At 40.2% G+C, this 23,610-nt stretch overlaps 1 protein-coding gene and 1 long non-coding RNA gene across 4 annotated transcripts in view; one reads left to right on the plus strand and one right to left on the minus strand.

The window, feature by feature from the left end:
• The first annotated feature begins 17,472 nt into the window (after positions 1-17,472).
• Positions 17,473-22,879, plus strand: LOC146545240 (uncharacterized). Its single transcript, XR_014882165.1, has 3 exons — positions 17,473-17,632; positions 19,824-19,875; positions 22,755-22,879. It is a non-coding gene; the product is annotated as an uncharacterized LOC146545240 (long non-coding RNA).
• The window catches only part of NELL2 (neural EGFL like 2), a 145,240-nt gene continuing 139,257 nt past the window's right edge, over positions 17,628-23,610 (minus strand). For all 3 annotated transcript variants that reach the window (XM_085219879.1, XM_085219875.1, XM_085219870.1), the window contains 2 exons: positions 21,331-21,555; positions 17,628-18,434 (listed from right to left, as the gene is read on the minus strand). In XM_085219879.1, coding sequence (XP_085076005.1) covers positions 18,384-18,434; positions 21,331-21,555 — 276 coding nt within the window. In that variant the 3' untranslated portion in view covers positions 17,628-18,383. The remainder of the gene's footprint in view (positions 18,435-21,330; positions 21,556-23,610) is intronic.

Consider the following 23,610-nt stretch of genomic DNA (forward strand, 5'->3'; position numbering starts at 1 on the left):
TTGGTGAGTATGGCTAAAGGCAAGGGATTGAGGTGAAGCTCAATCCTGAAAATCTCTTTGTCACATGAGAGTAATTCCAGGCCACTGGAGCTGCTGCCAAAAACATCATCAACAAAAAATAACAACAGTAACAACAACATAGAACACTGGCTGGCTAGTGTAGTCCTCAGGTTCTGTTGGACACTTGGAACAAATGAGTGCAGAATATTCTGGTCTGCATTGATTTGGGAAAGGAAAAAAAAGAATGCAGCATGGGAGAATGGAGGGTTCTTCAGCCAGGGGAGCAGGGATGAACACAACCAGAGCAAGGGTTGCAGTGGGGATCACTTCCACTGCTGATGCCAGCAGACAGGTGTCTGAACCACCAACAAGCTGTGAGCCAAGAGAAAGCATTGGCACCTGCTCCACAGAATGTGATTCCAGGGGCAGTGTTCTCAGCTGCAAGCTGAGGATCTGGGCACACTATGAGAAATACTGAGTATTAGTAGCTGGTCAAGACAGCAAACAGTTTAGGAAACAAGCCACAGCAGAACTTTGAACTTTAATCCTCTCCTCCTACATGCCAACTACTCACTTGCTTCAGTGCAGTTAGGATTCTCCTTCATAGCCCCTGTACCTCACTCTTTCTTGCAGTGTTTTCATTTTTGTTGTTGTTGTTGCTTTCCTGTTTTCTTTTTTTTTGAAGGAAAAAGTATTGAATTTACATGCTGACTGCAGACTGTTGTTCTCAGTTCTTGGCTGCTGTATCTTGTTCTGTGAGCTTCTCCTTGTGTTGCTCTGTTAAAAAATAAACTCTTTGGAGAGGAATTGTTCAGTATCCTGGGTTGTAGTGAGAAGGAACAGTTTTTCAATGGGTTACAGAATTACCAATAACATAAATATCCTTTTTTTCTTGCTAACACTTGGTAATTTTCAGCAGTCACGCATCATGGACAACCTGCTTGGTTATAGGTGGAAAAAATAACTTCCAGCTACTTGCATGAGTCAAGATATATCATCAAGTAAAAAAATATTATCCATGATAATTTATGAATCAAATGCTAAACTTCCATGGTTTGGTGCTCAGGCACTGATTTATGCATTACAAAATTTGCTTATAGCTATGATACTACCATTATACCAAACCAGTATTTCATCTCAATCTGTATATCCCCTGAGAATTTTAAATACAATTTGAGCCTGCTATCAGTCAGTTAAGGAGGAAGAACTGCTTTTAAGACATAGTTTGTTCTCCTTCTTTAACTCTATTTTCTGTCTTGAACTAAGATCAGCTAAAAGTTGTGTAAATGTTGTTGCTTCACATCGAGTGACCTCTCTGACAAAATGATCTTTAAATTCCATTTCCAGAAGAACAGCATAGCTCTTTTAATAAAAGCACCTTTAACAAATGCAAACTTCAGCAGGTACAATAGAGAACATTATATTCTCTCAGCTTATGTTGATGCGTGGTGTCATTGATTTTGAGCTTTCAACTGGTATCAGCCAAAATAGAACTTTTTGTCTGAATCTGCTGCACTTCAGAAATCACAAATGGAAAGAAAAAATATATCAATGCCTCAATACATTTAATTTTTCAAACTGAACTCACAGCTTCCTTTCATTCATTTAACAAACTTTCTGCAGACCCGTTACCCTTCATATGTTTATACAGACTTCAGGGAGAACTGTGTCATTATTTCCTCCTTGTTTTATTTCTGTGAGACTCATATGGATGTAGCCATGTGAGTTTGAGCTACCTCCTGGTTTTATGGAGGACCAAGTCCTTGAGCTTTTAGTGTTGTATTTGTGAACCTAATGAGGTTGTGCTTGTGTCAGGGCAATCCCAGATAGGTGTATAGACTTGGAGAAATCATTGATAATGACTTGCATTTCTCATATAAAGGACAGTTGAGGGCACTGGCCTTGTTCAGCCAGGAGAAGAGAAGGCTCCAGGGAGACCTCATTGCAGCCTTCCAGTACTTAAAGAGAGCTTATAAATAGGAGGGAGACCTATCTTTTGCACGGTCTGATAGTGATTGGACAACAGGAAATGGTTTTAAACTATGAGAGCTGCTCTGAAAATAATGCCTCCTATTTTATTATATCATCGAACACCACCAGAGGCAGATGCTGGTGGTATAGAAGTAGAGGTTGAACCTTCCCACCAATATTCCAATCCAGTTGTAGCTGTATGACAGATGGCAGAAGAGGGGCAGTGTGACAGAATAGAGTCTGACATGGAAGTGCGGATGAAGCAAAGGTGTGTCAGTGAATACTCCATGTGGAAAAAATGGCACTCACTGACATTCATCAACAGTTCCTGAATGTTTACAGAGACCTACTTGTGGATGTGAGCACAGTGAGGCAGTGGGTGATGTGTTCCTGCAGTGGACACAGCAATGTGAAATACAAGACATGTTCATCGCTGGCCAAAATGCACAGCTAATGGTTGTGACTGAAAAATAGAGTTTTGTAGCTGAGAATTTTCTCTATCAAATAGTGTTATTGCATCTGTTTTAGTTTCCATCAGAATGAATAGAAGGCATTACTTTCGGAAGGACATAAGTAAAAAAGGGGAGATTTTGATTATACGTTAGGAGGGAGTATTTACTCAGAGTGGTGAGGCACTGGCACAGGCTGCACGTGGATGCCCCATCTCTGAAGGGACATTCCTGGCCCACTGTCACTCTGGTTCCCTAGAGACCCTGAGGCCTGAAGGAATTTGATGTGACAAAGCAAAAAGGAGACCAAGGTTAAGCTTTAGGGTTCATCATTGAACTAGGACTGGCTTGAACTTTAAAAGGATTAAATACGAAAACGTAGCACGTATCTTGTTAGTATTCCACTGCTCTCTACCTGCATATGAAGGGCCTGCATTTGCACACAAATTCCCTTTGTGAGTTGAGCTGCCTCTAGCTCTCCTCACGGTGACATGCGGAAAATGGAATACCTGCATTTTAATTTTAAATTTCTTGTATTACTGAGGAAATAGGCCCTACTGAAAGCCAAGTGCTTTGGATGCACTAAATGCTATTGCTAGCTTTCTTGAAGCCAACTCCACCACCACGTTATAGGCAGTGATATAGCTATGAAAATGACTCTTCATAAACTCAGCCCTTTTAATACAGAGGTTTTACTAGAAAGCATGAATCAGGCAAATTAATTCAGCATCTTTTCGCCAAGAGGTGTCTGGGAAAAAAATAATGTGCAATAAGCACTATAAGTGGGATCTCCAACCAGAACTAAATGGATAATTCTTATTTGGCATTCCCATATAATGAATGATTCACTTGGCAATCACAAGTTTTAATTATGTTTTAATAATCTTTTTTTTCTGGATGTGATTGTGATATATTGTGCATATAAATAGGCAATCAATGCTTTCACTAATAATGTTTTTAATTTTATTAGTGAGTGAGTTGCAAAAAGTAACTTTTTTTCATCTCTCTTGTAACTTTGAAGTTATTTTATTTTTACCGATATTGGTATTAAAAATTATCTGTTATTTTAACATCTTCCAGGGTATTCACAGAGCTGAAAAAAAATGCCATTTCTACTGTCAGTTGATTTTCAACCAACTTGTTCTGCAACAGATATAAAGAGCTGTGCCATACAGCCATACAGGAAAACTAATTTCTTCAAAGGGTATGAAAGTGTAGTTGCCAGGTTTCTGTAAGCCAAACACCTTTTTTTGTGAGGATCAGCATAAGTCAGACTGACTGTAAATTTGGAACTCCTCTTTTATTCCATGGCTATTCTCCACATTTAGTGAGCACAATCAAAAGTAAGAACCACTTTAAGAATTTATAACTCTGCTTGGCAGGTTTGGAGAAGGAGGTCTGTAAGAAATGCAGCAGAGCCAGCATGAGTTTAAAGCTTTACTGTGATAGATCTTACCCACAGAAAGTACTGCAAAGCTGTCAATAGCTGCTTGTAAACAGTAGAACTTGAAGTAGGGAAAACATGTTTTTTCCCTGTCAGAATTGCACAAAGCTGTGGCTGAAGCCTTCAACTGGCCTATCTATCTGGCTGATGTGAGAAATAAGATATTGATTTTTTCTTATAGCAAACAATCAGAAACTTTGAGAAGCCACAAAGCTAGCAAGCAGCACTGTTTATTATGCTCGAAGTAAAGATGTTGGAAAACTTTCGCTATCACATATCTTTCTATTTACCAAATGCAACCTAATTCTGTTATTGACCAAAGAAATATAGAACAATGACTGCTAGAGTTGTTTCTGGTGGGAACCAACACAACTAGGAACTGGCTTACTTACTGTAGTTTTCCATGTTACAAATAATACGTTAACTGAAAGGAAATATTTTCTTTTTAAAAAATAAGACCTGAATTTGCAATTTTTTTCAGAATCACTCCATTAAATTAGAACAATGGTTACCACTCTTTTCAAGGAAATGTATTGAATCCATATTCATCCAGTATATGTGAAATTATCAATCTAAGAACCCAAAACGATCTATTATCTAGCAAATCGTACAGAAATTGAAATCTTGATGGAAAAATTCTAATTAAGAAACTACGAGATAGTCAAGAGTACAGGTAAGTACTTGTGAGAAATGAAAAACACGGTATACAGTCTCTAATTCTTTCCACTCAAAGTCTACATGAGTCAAAGAGGAGAAGTCTGAAGATTTAGAAACATCAGTGGGAATGAGAAAGCCATAACCTGCCTACAGTATTTGGCCTCGGTAGAAAGTTTGCATTATTTTGTCCCTGCTAGAGAGACATAGTAGTTCAAGACTTTCTAACTAAATCAAAGAGCCCCAGAGAGTTTTGGTGTCCACTAGGAAGTCTTCCAATGAGGGACCAGCACTCGTATTGCAAGCATCTGTTCCGCTGACCAATGTTACTTCAAATAGCCTCTCAGCTTCTCTTCATTTAAATAAGTGTATAGACTGTTCTGTTTCAATTGTGGGTAGCAGTAGCAATGAGATGGTCAACACACCAGAAGCACTAGCCACAGGAGAGGGTGCAAGCCCAGGTGAAGCTGCCCACCCCAGCCCTGCAAGCTGTGAAAAGCTTTGTTGGGAATGCTGAGGAAAACGTGGTTGTGTTGCTACAAGCATCTCCTTGGATCTTTCAAAGCAAGAATTCAAATGTGGGAACCACCCCTTTGGCATCCTCATAGATCAGCCTTGTTTTCAGACATGCTGAGGTCTGTGTATTGAGGCATCTCACAGGGGAAATGACCAGGACCCTAACTTACAACTCAGAGCTGGAGTCTGTGTCAACAAGCTTAGCAGTATCTTTGTCCTGAAACATTTCCATTTTGCTTCAAATATTCATTTTATCAATATGAAATTCTGGCTGATTTTCAGTGCTGTTGCTTGTCAATACAGTTTATTACAACTGAAATCTTACGAGAGCTCTTTTCTGCAGACTCCCCTGTGGCAGGTAGCCACCGTAACCATATGAGATCAGACTGAACCTCCCTCTAAGCCAACAGTCACCAGAACATCATCTAGTTAATGTCAGTGCCAGTGTGGAGATGGTAAGGGGTGTTAGGTTACTTGACAAAGACAGTCCCCACACACATACACAGAACACCACAGATGGGGGAAATGAGCTGCTTGGCATAACCAAAACCTGTGCAGCCATGCCCGCAACTGATGAGCACTGCCTGTCCCAGCTTCTCACCAAACTCCACTTCCAGTTATGCCCCTAGGTGCAGGTCTGTCTGGCCTGTGTTGACTAAGTTCTGGAGTTGGCTGAGATGAGGGATCCAGTCTGTTTGTTTCAGATGTGAGCATACGTTTGTGTGTGTGTCTCAGCTGCATATCCAAGCAGTATATTAAAAAACATATCAGGACAGTGTGGTTTCAAATGAACACTTCAAACAGTGTAGAGAAACCCCAATGTCTTGCAGCTCCCATAACCTTTGACCCAATGAAGGCACGCCAGGAAGATTTCTCGCTATTTAGGGAGCTTGTATTCCCCAATCTGATGTTGCCCGCTGCTACTGATTTGTGATGCCGACTTTTTTCTTCTTTTAGCCTTTAGATTCTAGCCTAGGAGCATATTTGTTCAACTAGGTTTGGGGTCATAAATAATTGAAATGCACTAAGAAATGGTAGTTTTGGCTGGGTGATTTATATAGTGAAGAGAGCAAAGCGGTTACGACCTTCTGGCTCTAACTTTGACAAGCATATAATTGGGAGACAAGAAAGAGGCTCAAAAGCATGCCACTACATGGAAAACCAGCCACTTTTGCTTATGAAGACACGATAGTGTAAATTGCCTCTCGTGCATGCAATGTCTAGTCTGTTTATTCATTTTTTAACAATCCTACTGGCTTTTCCACATTGCTGGATATTTCTTGATGTCTTGTTTGGTTTTGTTTGATTTTAATGGTCAGAGAATATGACAGCAACACAAGCACGAATGAAATCATCATGTATACAGTGCCAGAAACCTCCCTGGAACGCACAAAGAAGGAACAGGGAAAAGGAAAAAGGAATAAGAAAAATACCCAGGCTGAGCTTTTGCATCAATTTCTGTTCCATTAGTGACCTTTAAAGAGAAAAAGATCTCTTCACACTGAATTTGATCACTACCACTGAAGTAGAGGAAGTTCTTCTGATTCTATTCTTGGTCATTAGGACTGTCTGGGTGAATTCATGCTCACTCATTCTAAATCTTCCATGTTAGTGAAAATTAGTTGTGATCAGAAGGGAAGGGTCAACTTCCTTACCTGTCACCTATCACCTAAATCTATTGTTAAGTAAATCTGGAAAGGAATCTACTGAGGTAATCAAGCCACTAGGATGCCACCGGCTCTGAACATCTGTGCTGATGTAATGCTTTCCACTACTTTATTATTTATGGAGACAAATTTAGCTCTAGTTTAAAATACATTGTTCTTTTTGGGGGGAAAAAAAAAAACTGAAATAAAACAAAACAAAACAAAACAAAAACCAACACAGTGCATTAAGCATGAATTGTATGGAATTTTTTGTCCTGCTACATCTTGATGCATACTATCAAACGCACTTTGTATCAGTCCTTGCAGCCCTTACACTCAATTTTTTATTAATGCTTCCCTTGTAATTCTATATTTGCTTCCAGAGTAGATGGGGAATAAAACGGGAGTTCTCCAGTGACTAATATGACATTTTTGAGTTCTCATGGATGTTAACAAAGGACTGTGCACTCCAGTGAATAAAAGTTATTTACTACGTTAAAAATGACACTGAAATTGCATCCCATGTGGATCTTTTTATTATTATTAAAGTCGTTCATTAAATGCTTGTTCTTTTCGGCAAAGCAATATTTTCAAAAAGATTGAGTGGTCGGTAAATGAACTGGATAAGTTCATGATCAACTGTCATTCTGTAGTTTGATTATCTATAAATCTGTGTGAGCATGCTGATGGCCTCTTGTCATTGGGCCCTCGGTTTGTAGTGCTCAGTTTTCTAAGCCTCTAACCAAGGAAAATGTGAACACCCAAACCACAGGGCTTGGGGGACATATGACCCACCTCATATCTCAAAGCCACTGGATGCCCAGGAATGCATGAGTCCTGGGCAAAAAGAGACCAACGTGTACATGCTCAAGGCTATGGCACCTTGAGGCAGATGGTTAGTTTGGTGATGGGGCAGAGGTGGTGGCCAGGCTGAGGAAGAGACATCCTGAGCTCTGCCAGGCATTTCACTGCTGTAGCAGTGGGGTGGCACTGACATTCACCAATTCTTCTCACAGTGAAGGAAAGAAAGAACCGGTCTCAAACCCAGAGGGAGCAGAGACAGGACTTACACTTCAGGGTCATCTAGAAGGACACTGAAATATGCCACTGTGTTACAGCTTGGCTGAGTATGGCTTTTATTTAGGCAAGTAACTCCATCTTGTCCTAAGAAATCTTTGAAATAAAGCTTTTACGTCATTTATTCCAGTTCTCTGGATAATTACAATGTTGAAGAAAATATTTCAGCAAAAAAAATTCCCAAGTTCTGTTCATTTTTTTTCAGGTTGAACATTTTCTGACACCTACCTTGTGGATTCAGGCTATGACAAATAACATTATTTAAGCACAGCCTTTGGTTTGTCTTACAATGTCGCCATCCCACATAAAAAAGTGTTGCCAGTTATAAGAACACACATTATTCAAAAATCTTCTATATGTATTTTCATTAAATACATTGAAAAAAATATTTAGTGCTTTAATGGGAATATATATAACACTGCAACATAGACCAATTATGAAAGAAATATAGATTTGAATTATTGTTACTGTGCAGAAGTAAAGGTAAAAGTGATTGACAAAATTATTTATACATATTCAGAGTTAAAAGGTAGTTTTGTTCCAGAATTACTATAAATGAGCTTTCCACTGCTTCAGAGTTGAGGTGTTGTTTTTCGTGGTTTTGTTGTTTTTTTTTTCTTCTGGATTTGAAGCTATTATTGTGACCAGAAAGAAGGGAGGGAAATTATACACAGTCATACAAATAGGATCAAAATTTGTTCCATTTGAACTTTAGCCTATGAACTAAATAAGATACAGATTAGCTCAGGCTACAAATCTGAGCAGACATAGGAAATGTCAGCAATGTTAATGAGCGAGCAGACATTTATCAGGGAGCTGCTGTGAAAGTAATCTTCTTACTGAGCCATTGAAGATAGGCAACCAGGTTGCACACGTAATTGGGGGCACCATGCGCACAATGAGGCGGAACAGACCTCTCTTTTCACTGAGGCAGTGCTACAGTCACATATATGCAAGTCATTCTGTTTCTTTGTGTGCGTAATTTTGTGCATGGCTGCCCCTAACCGTGCAGTCTTTGAGGGGCTGCACTGTATCAAATGGATCCTTTCATCTGCAACACCTAAAGGGACACAGCTAGAGCATTCTTGACGCTACCAATACCCAGCTCCCTCACAGGACCAAAATAGCTTCAAAACAGATTTGGCTTTATTCTTTGTGCCTCAGAAAAACAAAATAGACCAGCTAAGTCAGTGTCATTTTCAGTCTGTGTATATTTTTAGCTTCTTTGAACATCATCCCTGGGGAGAAAGGGATGGGAGGAAGATTGTTTTTGAACCATGCCAGATATGATGTGTAGGCGCTCAAAGGCCCTACAAAACAAAGAAACAAACAAACAGCATGGGCTTATCTAAGGTTAATAGGAATTCTTCATTTAGCATGTACATAAATATTTTAGGCCTGGGTCCTACCACGAGGGAAAGTCTCTGCTGACTTTCCTGGGATTCATTTACATCACAGCTGAGAGGAGGTGACAGCATCCATCAGCTGCTCCTCCATCACAGCTGGCCCCATGCTCAGGTGTGCTCCATCAGCCATGCCATGCACTTAAAGCTCAGAGCCAGAAATCCCTCAGTCCAGAACACTTCTTCATTCTGAAGTTTTTCCTTAATGACTGATCTATATCCGCTCTGTTCAGTGGCTGCCTTCTCAGGATTTTCAGGTACAGCATTTAGCAAATACACTGTAAATTCACATCTATGTTTTCCTCTGATCTTGATCTTGCTAAACTGAGAGAGAAAATTTATTACCTAATTCACTTGAAACCAGTCTGTCTATTTTGTTTTGTACATGAAAAGCATCTTGGTTACAGTGAAATCTGTGCTTCTCTGTATTGCGATTAACGTCCATGTGTCTGTTTTGATTCACACCATGCAGAAAATGGCTGCAGTTGACCTTGTATTGATTGATTGTTCAGAAATACTTGTACAATGCATCAATGCAAAGATGCTGGAACGCAATAAAGCACAGAAAATATTTCAAATGCTTAATAAAACACAATTTTAGCTTCACCCTTAAGTGCATTGAGCCAAATTCATCTCTCTGTAGGAAGAGAGGTAGGTCTGCTGCTGCTGACCAGGTGTGGATGTAAGAGACAGTAAGAGAAGAACCAGGGAGAACTTCCATCCTTTACTTGATGCAGTGGAGAATGTGACCACTGAGGATATGGAGAAGACTGAGATCCTCAATACCTTTTTTACATCTTCCTTTAATAGGCAGATCAGTTATCCTCAGGGCACTTTATGCCCTGATCTGGAAGTCTGGGATGTTACACAGAGTACACCCCCGGTGATTCAGTTGGAGACAGTTAGAGAGCTCCTCCTCCATCTGGACTGTCACAAATCCATGGGACCGGATGGGCTTCATCCTAGGGTGCTGAGGGAGCTGGCGGGGGTGATTGCTGAGCCCTTCTCGGCCATCTACCAGCGCTCCTGGAGAGGTCCCAGAGGATTGGAGGCTTGCCAATGTGACTCCCATCTACAAGAAGGGCTGTAAGGAGGATCTGGGGAACTACAGGTCTGTCAGCCTGACCTCGGTACCAGGGAAATTTATGGAGCAAATCATCTTGGGTGAGATCTCATGGCACATGCATGGTATCCAGGGCATCAGGCCCAGCCAGCACAGGTTCATGAAAGGCAGGTCGTGCTTGACCAACCTCATCTCCTTCTATGACTGGGTGACCAAACTGGTAGATGAGGGAAGGGCTATTGATGTAGTCTACCTAGACTTCAGCAAAGCCTTTGACACGGTCTCTCACAGTATTCTTCTGGGGAAACTGGTTGCCCGTGGCCTAGACAGGTATCCCCTTCTTTGGGTAAGGAACTGGCTAGAGGGCTGTGCCCAACAGATAGTGGTTAATGGAGTTAAGTCCAGCTGGCGACCCGTTACAAGTGGTGTCCCCCAGGGGTCGGTACTGGGGCCCATCTTGTTTAATATCTTGATTGATGACCTAGATGAGGGGATTGAGTGTACCCTCAGTAAGTTTGCAGATGACACCAAGTTGGGAGGTGGTGTCAATCTTCCTGAGGGTAGGGAGGCCCTTCAGAGGGATCTAGATAAGCTGGATCGCTGGGCTGAGGTGAATGGGATGATATTCAACAAGGCCAAGTGCTGGGTCCTGCACTTTGGCCACAATAACCCCATGCAGCGCTACAGGTTTGGGAATGAGTGGCTGGATGATTGTGAAGAAGAAACAGACCTGGGGGTGTTGGTTAAAGCTCAACTGAACATGAGCCAACAGTGTGCCCAGGTGGCCAAGAGGGCCAAAGGCATCCTGGCCTGCATTAGAAATAGTGTGGCCAGCAGGAGCAGGGAGGTGATCATCCCTCTGTACTCAGCACTGGTGAGGCTGCACCTTGAGTACTGTGTTGAGTTTTGGGCCCCTCACTACAAGAAAGACACTGAGGCTCTGGAACACGTTCAGAGAAGGGTACTCTACAGCTTCCTGAAGGAAGATTGTGATGAGGAGGGGTTTGGCCTCTTCTTCCAGGTAACAAACAGGACCTGAGGAAATGGTCACAGGTTGTACCAGGGGACGTTTAGGTTAGACATGAGGAAAAACTTTTTCTCTCAGAGTGGTCAAGCATAAGAATGGCTGCCCAGGGAAGTGGTGTAGTTGCTGTCCCTGGCAGTGTTCAAGAGGTGTCTAGATTAGGAGCAATGAGATATGGGTTAGTGCTTGTGGTAGCATGGTAATGGGGCGACTGTTGGACTAGATGATCTTACAGATCCTTTCCAACCTTGTGGTTCTATGATTCTCTGTATTTTATGTATGAATCTTAAATTCTAACATCTGAAAAATGTCAAATGCAACAGGTGAGAAACTGTGTGCTAGTGGATATTAACCACTAGGAAGTTATTCAAGTACATGGAGCATACAAAAATGATTTGAAAGATGCATGAATGATGAAAACATGCTGCAGGAGAAATAAAAAGGTCGCTCAAACGGGTTTTATGAAAGTCTGAGTATCTGTAGCTTTGCTGGAAATTGATGAAGCATTTCAAAGTTTGGTGTGATTGAGGGATGTAGATCTGCAGAAATGAGGATGTAAATTGACCTTTTGAGATGCAGATTTTAGAAGAAGTTTCTGTCTGGTTTGTTGAGTTTTTGGTGGTGGTTTGTTTCTGTTGTTTTTTGTTTTTTGTTGCTTTTTTTTTTTTAAAAAAAAAAAAGAACTTTGATTTCCTATAATCCTCATTCAGAAGGAAAAAGAAGACCAAAGATAATTAGGATTTCAGCAACAACTTTCTCAGTCTGGCTCAAGTCCCTAAGCAATAGAAAATACAGATGAGTTTGAACTGGCAGAATTAGGGCTAAAGTAAAAATTTGCCTCCATATTTTTTCAAACTCAGTGATGTTAATCATACAGCTACCAGTGAGCACAAGAAATGCACAGTGGAAATGTCTATTTTGGGCTTTGTAAAAGGATGATTAACACTGGCTGAAGCCTTTAAAACAACACAACCAATCTCCATCACAAGAAGTGATGAATTCAATGTAAGAAAGTTTGAAAGCATAACAAAATGAAATGATCTGTCATGGGAGCTGTCAGTACTGTGCTGAGGCAGGCCAGTTCTGAAAGTGATCTGTCAGGAGTTCACCTCTGTGCCCACAGATGAGAAGAGGGAACAGCGTATAATTTTCTGAATAAAGCAGCAGTGAGGGTGCAATGAAGTTACACAACCCAGTCTGCTGCCTTTTCCCCACCGTTTGCAGCCAAAAGAAGGCAACCCAGTAGCTGTGTGGTGAAGGAGTTAATTTGCTGTGAGAAGGGTGTCAGAGGCAGTGCTCTTGCTGCTGGGGCCAGAGGGCAGGAGCTGCCTGTGGCAGCCAGGATGAGTTTAGGTGCGGCCTGCCTTTCTGCTGAGCTGGGCTGCTTCTGGGGGGACCACAAGCTCTGTGGGTTCCAGCTGTTTTTCCTTTGAAGGAAGCATCGGCTGAGCAGCCTCTCAAGTTTACCAAGTGGAGAAACTGAATTATTTCTTCTTCTCCTGCTGTGTTTTTCACAAGAGCATCAGAGAACATCAGACATAATTATTACCCAGAGGAAACTTAAAATGGCACAAGCGGGCTAATTAAAAAGGGATCATTTAAGCTGTAGATACATTACCCCTTCACACTGCTACTGACAGTGTCTATAAGGCCATATTCTCACAGTGTCTGCTTTAAATGAGCTTGAACATCAGTTTATCAGCTGCCTGACCAGGCAAGGCAGGGGCAGAGGGTTCCTGCTCCAGGTCCTGCAGGCACTGACAGCCAAGTGCTGTCCACAGGACTTGCAATGAAACTGGGATTTCTTGCCTTGCGTGCCTTCAAGAGGAGTCAGTTTGAGCGTGGATGGAATGCTGCTCCTGGCCTTGGGGCAGGAGGCACCCAGTGCAGCCGGGACCAACTGTGGGAGAAAACTGGACGTTGTGATTGCTCTAAATATTTTAGTTTTCATTTTTATCAAAGTAGTCGAGAAAATAAACAGGAAAGGGCTTTGACGTGCTAAGTCAGATGAGATATTCAAAAGCAGCATCAGATGCAGACTTTCTCGTAATAATGCAGCCATGCAAAAAGCTACATCCCTCTTTTTTTTTGTCAGGTCAGTGGTCATTAAGAGCAGGGAGAGGACCAAGCAGGCATTAGTGATTTTGCTGGTTGTTTTCTGTTTTGTTCCTCACCCCAATGAATAAAGTTGCATTCCCTCCCCACCATGAAATTGCACTTGAGTCAGTCATTGTTTCTGCTGTTCTGTTTAGATGGATGTTCTAGCTGTGCTGATGCAGTTCTGCTTATTTTGGTTTTTAATGTGACTCAGTCCTAAAATAAGTCCTTAAAAATTTTCTTTTACGATTCCAAGCAATCTTGCTGATACTGAAATGACATCTGAGGAATTATACTTGGATTCTAAAATAGTAAAATGAGATTACTGATAAAAACTGATTTTAAGATGAAGAACAGTAATTGAGTTTGGCTCTTTTATGGATGAAAAATTATGTGATCAATAGATTCTTACAGTTTGAAGTAATTAAAGTTTCACATTAGAGACGCAATCTATGAACAGATGAGTAGAATGAAGGGTGAAAATCTGTTATATTGTCTCTTTGGCATTTTCCAGGCTGCAAACTGGCAGTAAGAAAATACTGATTAGTGTAGATCTAGTTGTGTAAGTGATGTTAACAACCGATAATTTAAATATATACATAAATGTTGGTTTTTTTATTAGAATGACAATCTTGAAAACAAACAAAAAAAAAAAAAGAAAGAAAAAAACTCAGAAGTGAAATATATTAGACATACTAATGACTATTCACATGGACAGGATTTGCAACACGGTCTTTTTCCTTGCAAGCCCTCTCTAAATCTCTTCTTCTTAGTAAGAAACCCAGCTGTGCTCTTTGTCTTTCCTCCCAGGGCAGAGATTTGGCCACCATGCCAAAGCAACAAGAAATTTTACATTTTTAATTAGTAGTTAAAATAGCAACAGAGGAGTTTGCTGGGGTTGTGAACATGTGGAACATGGTGGTACTGCTGCTCTGGTTCAGGCAGAAGATGCAGCTGTAGTGGGACCTCTCTGGAACCACAGTGGGACCACTGTGGAACAACCATTTCTCCATGAGCTGTGCACTCAGCAGATGCCAAAGCTGCTCAAGTCTTCCTATTCATATTACTCTGAAACATTTCCTTAAATATGTGGCAAAAGCTATCTGGTGACTTTGAACTTAAATTATTAACTGGTTTGGGGACAAGTTAAACTACATTTGTCTGTAAGTTAGTTCTCACCATTAAAAAATAACTAGCTGAATTAAAGCTACTGCTATTTTTGTCTGAGAAAAGGAGGGAAGCCATGCAAGCTGAGTGCTGCGCTGAGTGCATGCAGGCTGAGTGATGCACAGGGACTCATGCAATTCAGAGGAGACCCACAAGTGCAGTCTGCCCAGAGCATCCTGCACTGGAACACACACACCAACCACCCACTCCAGGTGAGACTCCCCATGGGCATGGAGAGGGCTCAGGAGCTGCCCATCCACCCCTGTATCTGAAGCTTTTGCTGCTGTGTCCACTTTGTGGAAAGCCTATGCTGGTACTGAGTGTGGGCAGCTATACAGTGCTCCCCATCTAAATATCCACTTCTTCACACCCTAGAAAGAAGCAGTGCATTTTAGCTATGGCTAAACGACCATATTCCGCCAGTTGGGCTGGAAAAGATAGACGACAGAGCAAAGGCATGCTGATAAGGAGGCCTGAGGCAGCCAGCTCTCTGTTCTTGCCCACAGCCAGTTTGAGTGCTACAAGTGGGCAGCAGAATAGGTAGTTCCCTTTTCTACAGCTTACCAACACTGCTGCTTTCTGTCAGCCTGTTTCACCCCCAGCATTGAATTCAGCATTGTAACTGAAGACATTTCTGCCTTTGTATCTGTAAGTCAATTAACTTAGGGCAATTACTCTGCAGAGAGGTGACAATTCTTTTATGGAAGTTATTGAATTCTACTACAGCAAACAGTGCATCAATAATGAAAGGCCACTAAAAGAACACAATGTACTTGCATTGTTCAGAAATACAGAAATAGAAGATATATATTTTTTATGGACTGTATTGTCTGGTGGACACTTAGGCCTTGAAATTAGACATAAATTTTTAATAATACTTAGATTTATTTTTCAAATAAAATGAAAAACGTGCTACTAATTAGTGGCTTGACTGAACAGGAGGGAAATGAGGAAGGGGGGAGTGAAAGTGGATGACAGCGAAGGTCACTGAGATGTCGCACTGGACTTTGTTGACCTTTAGAAGAACTCCCAACTGATTAGTAACCTTGAACACTGATAAATTAGACAATATTCACACACTCCATTTCCATTTTTTATTCAGCAGAGATTTCCAGCTTTGTTCAGCAAGGTAACTTCAGCTCCTCACATACATGTGCCACTGTCAAAGGATATGATTCAAGGTTTAGTTATTATCTTATGTTTCAATCCTTGACTTTTAAGCCTGTTTCTTTTTGTATTGCACCGTGCTTCATAAACCTGCAAGAGCACAAAGTTCTCAGATCACGATAGTCAACAAAAGGAAAGAGATGTTTATTTTCCATCTATCCATATTTTAAGTTTTGAATACATGCTGGGATTAAGTACCAGTTTTACTGTGCCTTCCAGGGAGTGACTCATATCTGCTACAAATCTAAATTCGGTGTCAGGGGTTGCACTAAACCAAAGCAAGGGCAGGTACACTTGCCTCACCCGTAACTTACCTTTCCCTACACCCAAAATAGTGAAGCTCACAGCTGTGCTGTGGCTGCCTGCCCTTTCTTCTGCCCACTCCACTGGTTTCAGTCAGTGCTTTCTGCACCATGCAGCAGTGCATGAGGATTTTGTGCTTGAAAAATGTTCAGTCTTCTTTGTATCTTTCAAAACCATAAGTCTGGTTTTCATGTATTCTCTGCACCTATCTTATTCCCTTTTTTAATGAAAGTGAAGTGCAATTTCTAAACAGTAGTGCTGTCTGTTAAACCTTCTCTCAGAAATAGGTGTGCAGCTGCCACTGAAATCATCAGGAAATGTACCTCTGTGGCTGAGGACAAAACATGACCTCTGAGCAATTGCTAGCAGGCAAGAAAACACTGCACAGAAAGCAGCCTCCTTTTCAAGGAGCTTAAGAAACATTGATTGCAGCTTGCCAGGAACTGGACAAAACAGTAAATCCCTTGACTACCTGTTATTTATGGACAGAGTGAGGAAAAAGGTTTGTTTGATTGGAATAATCTTCATAGTTTTAATGATCCAGTGTAAGCTATCAATCAGATTTTGCAGGATTTCTTCAGATTTTTAGTGTCTTTGGTTTGTTTGTGCTGTTTGCATCCAGTGGTCTAGGATTTCCTGTATTCCCTGCTTCAGAAACGTGCAGTAATTGATACACACCACGGCTCAAGGAGATAACAGAATCACAGAATCATTTGAGTTGGAAGGGACCGTTAAAGGTTATCTAGTCCAACTCCCTACAATGAACAGATTCATGGTACATGAAGTTACATGGCATTCCTTTCATCTCCTCTATATGAAACACTACATGGTAGCATTTGTTTGAGGGAAAATACTACAGTTTTGTTAAAAATAAGTACATAGCTTTTCCTCATAATCTCTTAGCACGTGAAGGAAGTTTAGCCTGTGACTATTGAGAAGGTAAGAGAGATGCTAAAGACAAGAAATGCATGTTGAAAAGAATGTGACTACTAAAGCACTGTTTAAAAGGATGGTGCCATTTGGGGCAGTTTCTTCCTCTTCTGTTTTGGTTTCACTCTTTGTGATGAATTCCTTATGTATTCAGCCTTTTCAGTCCTTAATTTCTAAGCACTGCTTTATTCTTTATGTCTCTCCCAGAATAAAATGGCTTTGGTCATGTAGCCTTTTATTTATTGTCCCAACAGTGCAGTAATGAAAATAGAGCTTGCATATTGAAGTGATCCCCATGCATTAAGATACTTTACACAAACAGCTGTGGAGCTTATGGAGAAAACAAACCTGCCTACGGCAGCTGGAGAGAGCAAGAATCTAGAGAGCATCCCTTTTGTCTGAACAGATGTAACTCACACACAAATGGTCTGTACCCACTCTGGGTGGCAGCATCTCACTGGCATGTAGAGTCAGATCTTTGGGCACAGAAATTGTTCTGTTCAATCCACTGACTCACATGCGTGAAGTTAATAAGATAAGAAATGACAGGCATAGGGTTGTGTCGGGCAGAAACTCCCACATGCTCCTTTCTAATTCCACTGCTCCTCTCTACGTGCATTGCCCAGCTGCCCAGGCATGCTGACAAAGGATTAAAAACAACAACAGACATGAAAAAAATGATACCCTTGAAAAAGAAAGAGAACACAAACAGAAACTTAAGGTAAGAGAAATATTTATTTAAATTTGCACAATAACGAGCTTATACTGAACAAATTCAATCAAGAAATAATAGTAAGTGCAGTAAAACAAGGAAATATTGATGACTTTTCCCATCAGAAAACATTAAGAAGCCATGCCTGTGCATTACGGTTTTTGTTTTTAGTTTTTTTTTTCAGTGTTTTTTATTTGTTTATTTTTTGTTTGTTTTTACAACAGCTTGTATCTTTTTTTTTTTCAGCGCATATACTGTACATATCACATCTTAGCTGCTATGTTCTCCTGAAGGCTTCATCCTTTTAATCAAACATCTGCTATATTCTGCAGTGAACATTCAAACACATCTGTGAAGAACCAATTATGCTTAGGTAAAAATCTCTGCATCTGGGCAAGTGTTGGACTCTCAAAGCTTTGGAAGACCCTCTAAGAGCTCCTGGTTGACTTTGAATCTTGACATCACTATATATAGCATTGCAATGTGTCACTTTATACTCACCTAATATCCTGCATAATGAAGTCAGACAAATAGCCAGAACATTTGGGTCTGACCTCATTCAGAGGCTTACACATCTGAGCTTGTCTTGAGTCCCATAATTTCATTCTGATTAAAAAATCTGAGTTCATCACATTTCTGCACTTTAGATGGACAAGAACAATTCAATTTTAGTTTTAATTTTGTACAATTTTTGGTCTAATGGTCTTTTGTGACAAAAATTCTTTAACCAGAAACTGCTTGTGAGAGATGGTTGTTGGTATCACAGTTCCTGAAGGCACTGTGGATCCACTGAGCAACAGACGTGGCCGTTCTAAAGGAAGAACAGAGAATTGGAACATTTAGCATCTTGTACGAGCTCAGTCAATTTAACAGTCTCAGCCATTTGAAAACTCCTATCAGATTTTAAGGTATAGTGTAAAATACAGAGGAGTACAAATTTTGATTATATTCATGAAATTGTTGTTGTGTGCTTCTGATGTCTAAGGGAATAGGTTACAATAATTCTTTTAATTGCTTGGTTTTCTGTGGTCTATATCCCAAAGCTACAACAGTCAAGCTGAAAGGAGCTAGAACCAGCAGAAGAAACACTCCTCCTATAAAGGTATCAGGCATTTGCCCAAGTAACAAAGCTGTTGAACGAGGCAGGGCAGCTGGGAGTTTTATTTAGATTAGACAGAAGGGAATCTGGGTTTTATTCAGCATTGAATGTTTCAATTTGATTCTTCCTGGCTGCAACACCAGCAAATATTAATCCATACCGTTTTTCCTGATAGCCCGGACATTTTTCTAAAAATATTTGAAATTAAGGGTACCTATTACTTATGGACATGATTAAGCTATGAAGATTTTTTTCCTACTTTTCTGCTACTTTCTTCAATTGAGTCTTACAGTGCAAATAAAATTCACATTATTTTTAAATTGTTCCTAATATATTTAGTTGACTAAACTGCCAGGAATAATTAAAGACGAAGGTCTGAATCATTTGAATATTTTCTTTCCCCTGTTACAGAAGGTTAAATAATCCTGCTGTTCACCTTCTTGTGATTTGAAATGGTTTTGTGGCTAATTCTGCTTTAGCTGATGCCAAGCTTTCTGAATTCTTAAAGGATTTGTGTAAACCTATTTTGCTATAGCTTGGTTAGAGAGGCTTAGCCTCGAGCTTTGACCTTCAGTGTGATTCTCTGCACGAAAAGAATGAGGAGACACAGGGCAAACAAGAGAACTATACAAATTGGGTATAGCATTAACCTGATCTGGAGGAGAGAGGTTCTTGTGTGCAAAACTACAATATGAAAATGCTACCACTACAAAGAGATAGTGAATTTCAAGAAGACAATTGCTCAGAAGAGAGGGGGCCAAAGTGCTATATCTTCATTGTTAAGCAGATTCTCGTCCAAGCTGTTTTTAAATCTAAGGGTCTGGTAGAGTATATGTTCTACATATTCACAATGCAGCAATATATTTTATTAGACTATCTATGTGTTTACATGGAATAGAAATTAGTCCATGCTTAAAGATTCAGTCTTTGCTGAGACTCAGAGTAAAGGGCAGAGGGGAGCAACACGCTGTTGGCCACCCCTAGAAATGGTATGTTGTTTCTGCATTGTCACTGATAAGTGCTACAACAAGAACGCATTTCCTTGCACTTAATCTTAACTGTGTTTTACATAAGAATGATGCATAATATTTTGTTTTACAGATAGGGAAAATGAGGTCAGAAAACTTCAAGAAAGCCACCCAAGCCCAAACTGGTATGTCATAGGATTACAGTTTCTCATTCCCTCTTTTTTTTTTTCTTTCTAAAAATTCCATTTTTTTCCCTAAGTTTCATTTCTCCAAAAGTATCTCCTAGCACTGGAATTGCTATATTCCACCAGCTGCAGTTCTCACTAATATGGGTTTGTACACATAAACCTGTTTCAAGATCCTCTGAACAGCATCTGGCTTTCTAACCATTAGCCACTGTCAGATCACAGCACTTCCTCCGAACCACCCACCCGTTCTGACATTAAGACAAATGTCCAAATGTTCTCACTTGGCACATACTACTACCATAGTAAAAGAACCTCCTCCCAACAATAGCAACTGCTGCTTCATGCAGCATAATGTCAGAAAAGTAGTGGAGGAAGGTGTTGCTTGACACCTTCTGCTCCATAATCAGTTACTCCCCACTTCTCTCAAAGGAGGTGTTGAAGTCAAATTATTTTTATGTGCAATTTTCTAAGTAGTTAATGGTACCAGGTACTAGAGTTTGGGAAGTCTCTTCCTTGGATAGGACAAAAGATAAAGACCTTGATGAATTTCAGTAAAAATTAAAGATATCTGGATGAATCCTGCTATCTCTCCCTCCTTGTCTACTGTGGGATCACTCTGATTCATTCTTCAGTATTGGTACTATTCACCATATAGGTCTATTTTTAATGGAAAAACTAATTTTAACATCTTTTTCTCTCACAGCTTTAGTTCACACCAGCCATAAAAGAAATTCTCTCAATGGCTTCCTTTGACTACAGAAACTACTAAATATTCCCTACATTGTGTAGATTCCTACTAGTAATTTTAAAGGAAGAAAGCTATAGAACTGTGTGACTAGTCCCATCATTCTCAAATGCAATTATTATTCTCAAAGAACCAATCAAATCATTCTGATAACTCTGTAGCATCACACAGAATGCATTTCTTGAAGTTAACCTTACATATCTATTTGTTTCTTTATATATTTCCCAGATAGCATACAGCTGTACAGTAAGAACCACAAGCAAGCTTGAACTGAGCTGTTATGAAAAAGCCAAGCTCTGTGACTTGCGTGCAGCCCACTGCAGCGTAGATTGTTGTTCTACATCTCATAGAATCACAGAATCACAGAATTGTAGGGGTTGGAAGGGACCTCTAGAGATCATTGAGACCAAATCCCCTGCCAAAGCAGGTTCCCTACACCAGGTAGGGAACAGGTAGGCGTCCAGTTGAGACTTGAATATCTCCAGAGAAGGAGACTCACTACTAGAAGGAGACTGACCTACTAGTACATTAAAGCATCATTCCAGCACATGCAAAAATGAAGTTAGCAAAACTGAACATTTTTACTGCAATATCCTCTGCTTTTAAACAAGTGCAGACATCAACTGACTGGACTCAATGCATTAATATTTATATGCACAGAACAAGCTAGAAAAGCAGCATCTCAGCTTAATTTTTATGCTCCTTACCTTACATTGGCAGAGTGTGCACTCTGTGCCATGCTTTATCCAAGAAGACCCAGTGAAGCGAACCACATTGGTTTCATCCAGGCAGGTTTTAGTGATGTCATTACGGATGGTGTCTGCTTGGCAGGGGTCAGCGACACAGCGTGGGCAGCACTCGTTCTCAGGGAGGACACTGAACTCACAGTCCACCTCTGGGCATGGCAAGGGCCAACAGTCAACCTCTCCTTGCTGTTTAAAAATATTATGAGAACAAGGGAAAATTATTAGCTGTTTCCCTGCCCATTTCTCTGATTCAACGTTATGTTTGTTCACTGGCTAGTTTTTTTCTATCTGGTCCTATTCAGAAGACAGTGTGGAGAACACTAGCATTTATTGCCTGTGGGAGACAAAGCAAGCTGGTTGCTTTCTCTGCTTGCTACTGGGTAAGTCCATTAGACTCTGCACCAAGCTGCAGCTGAAACTTCTCCATGGACCTCGTGAAATACAGAATATGGACCTGTCCTTGAGATGTCCTACTTGTATGAGAGACAGAAACAATAACAGGTCTCACTATAAAAGTGCTTTGAAGTCTCCATTTCCTCAGTTCTTACTTCTATTGAGATTCCTGCCCAGGAAAAAGATGATAAGCTTTAGTTTCCAGTATAACCCCTCAACTGTTCAGCTCAGGGTAAAGTTAAATCTTATATGTTCCAAGCTTACGGCTTGACTAAGGGTGTTGACCTACCACCAACCCAATTGAACAGGGAACATCACAGCATTCTCAGTGGCTTCTACCCATTTTGGGGGTTATGAACTGATTACCTGGCTTCCAAACTTAATCACACTTTCTGCATGTTCCATGTCGGGTTCAGTACAGAGCATGAAAAATACAAAAGGGAAACTTGCTTGGGGCCAGCATGTTGTTGGGGAAGTTACTGTAAGCCTGTACACAGACCTTAAGAAGTCTGATTATTCACTTTAGTTACTAGAAGTTGGGTGAATTTTCATTCAATTCTGGAGAAGGGACAAAGTTTAAGATCTATCAGTCAAAGGGAAAAGTTCACTGATATCATTAACACTAGTTTGTTTTGGAGCAGATCTGTCCCTGACCTCCAACTTATTCAGCTCATCCTAACAAAGACTGTCAAGATTTGAGGGCGGATGAAGAAAATAGCATTTCTCCCAAGGAAAGAAGTGTATTCACAAAAGTGAACCTAATGCTTTGAGGATTATGAGTTCAATACCAGAACAATAGCTGAAAAAATCCCCAGAGGTTTGCCATATCTTCAATTTTACACCTCTTGTTGCAGAAACTATTGTTGAAGTTACTCCTTCACAGAATTCTCATCTGGATTAATTTTCTTCTCTTTTTGAATCACATGATAAAAAGAATGAAAGCAATCTTAAAACCAGTTACTGATCTTGATATTTTGATTTATTTTTTGTAGTGATGGACACGACAAGGAGTGGACAATACATTGTCACCTAAAAACCACCATGACAACAGAAAGAATATAAGCTTTAGTTACAGAAGTAGCATCTTGAATAAAGAGACATCTATTGAGATCCCAAACTGTCAGGAGTTTTTTGTTTTGTTTCTAAGACTTTTAATGAAACACCTGGGAATCTATTTCAGCAGTGGCAACACCGAAAGCAGTGTCTACTGAAATTGGTTTCTGGCTGTTATTCATGGTACACTGACAAGGGAAAGCTGAACTAGGCTTTACATTTGGAGATAACTTGTGATAAAAGCTAGTTGCTTTTATCTTGGGATTTTTTTCTGTCATGGCAATTCCCTGTATACCATCATGCAGTACAGGTTTGCTAAGACTATGAAAAATCTGCCCAGGAAAAAGATCACAAGCTTCAAAAGATATATTTTTTTCAAACCTCATTTCATTAATATGAAGAATGCATCAAGTCTTATTAATTTTTCTGTTACTGAAAATGTCTGAGTGAATAAACATGTTTTAGTCTATCAACATCTTTGAAATTATCAACTGTGATAATGAATACATATTTAGTATATCCTTATACAGCCTCATCAGCGTCTGAATGAGTGAAAACAGGAGTATTACTGCATAGGTGTCTACTCAAATGACCTACACTCTTTGCTAAAACAATCTTCGTGATTAAATAATTTATATTATGTCTATTATGTCCAAATACATTTTAGACTGAAACTTGACAATGCTGATAAATATCCATGAAAGTCAGATTTTGATTATACACATACTCCAGAGGGATCTAAATAGATGTTAATATATGAAAATGAATATTCAGAGATTAGCATATCTCACGTCC

This window comes from Meleagris gallopavo, chromosome 1 (genome assembly GCF_905368555.1).
Source record: "Meleagris gallopavo chromosome 1, MGAL_WU_HG_1.1, whole genome shotgun sequence".
NCBI lineage: Eukaryota > Metazoa > Chordata > Aves > Galliformes > Phasianidae > Meleagris > Meleagris gallopavo.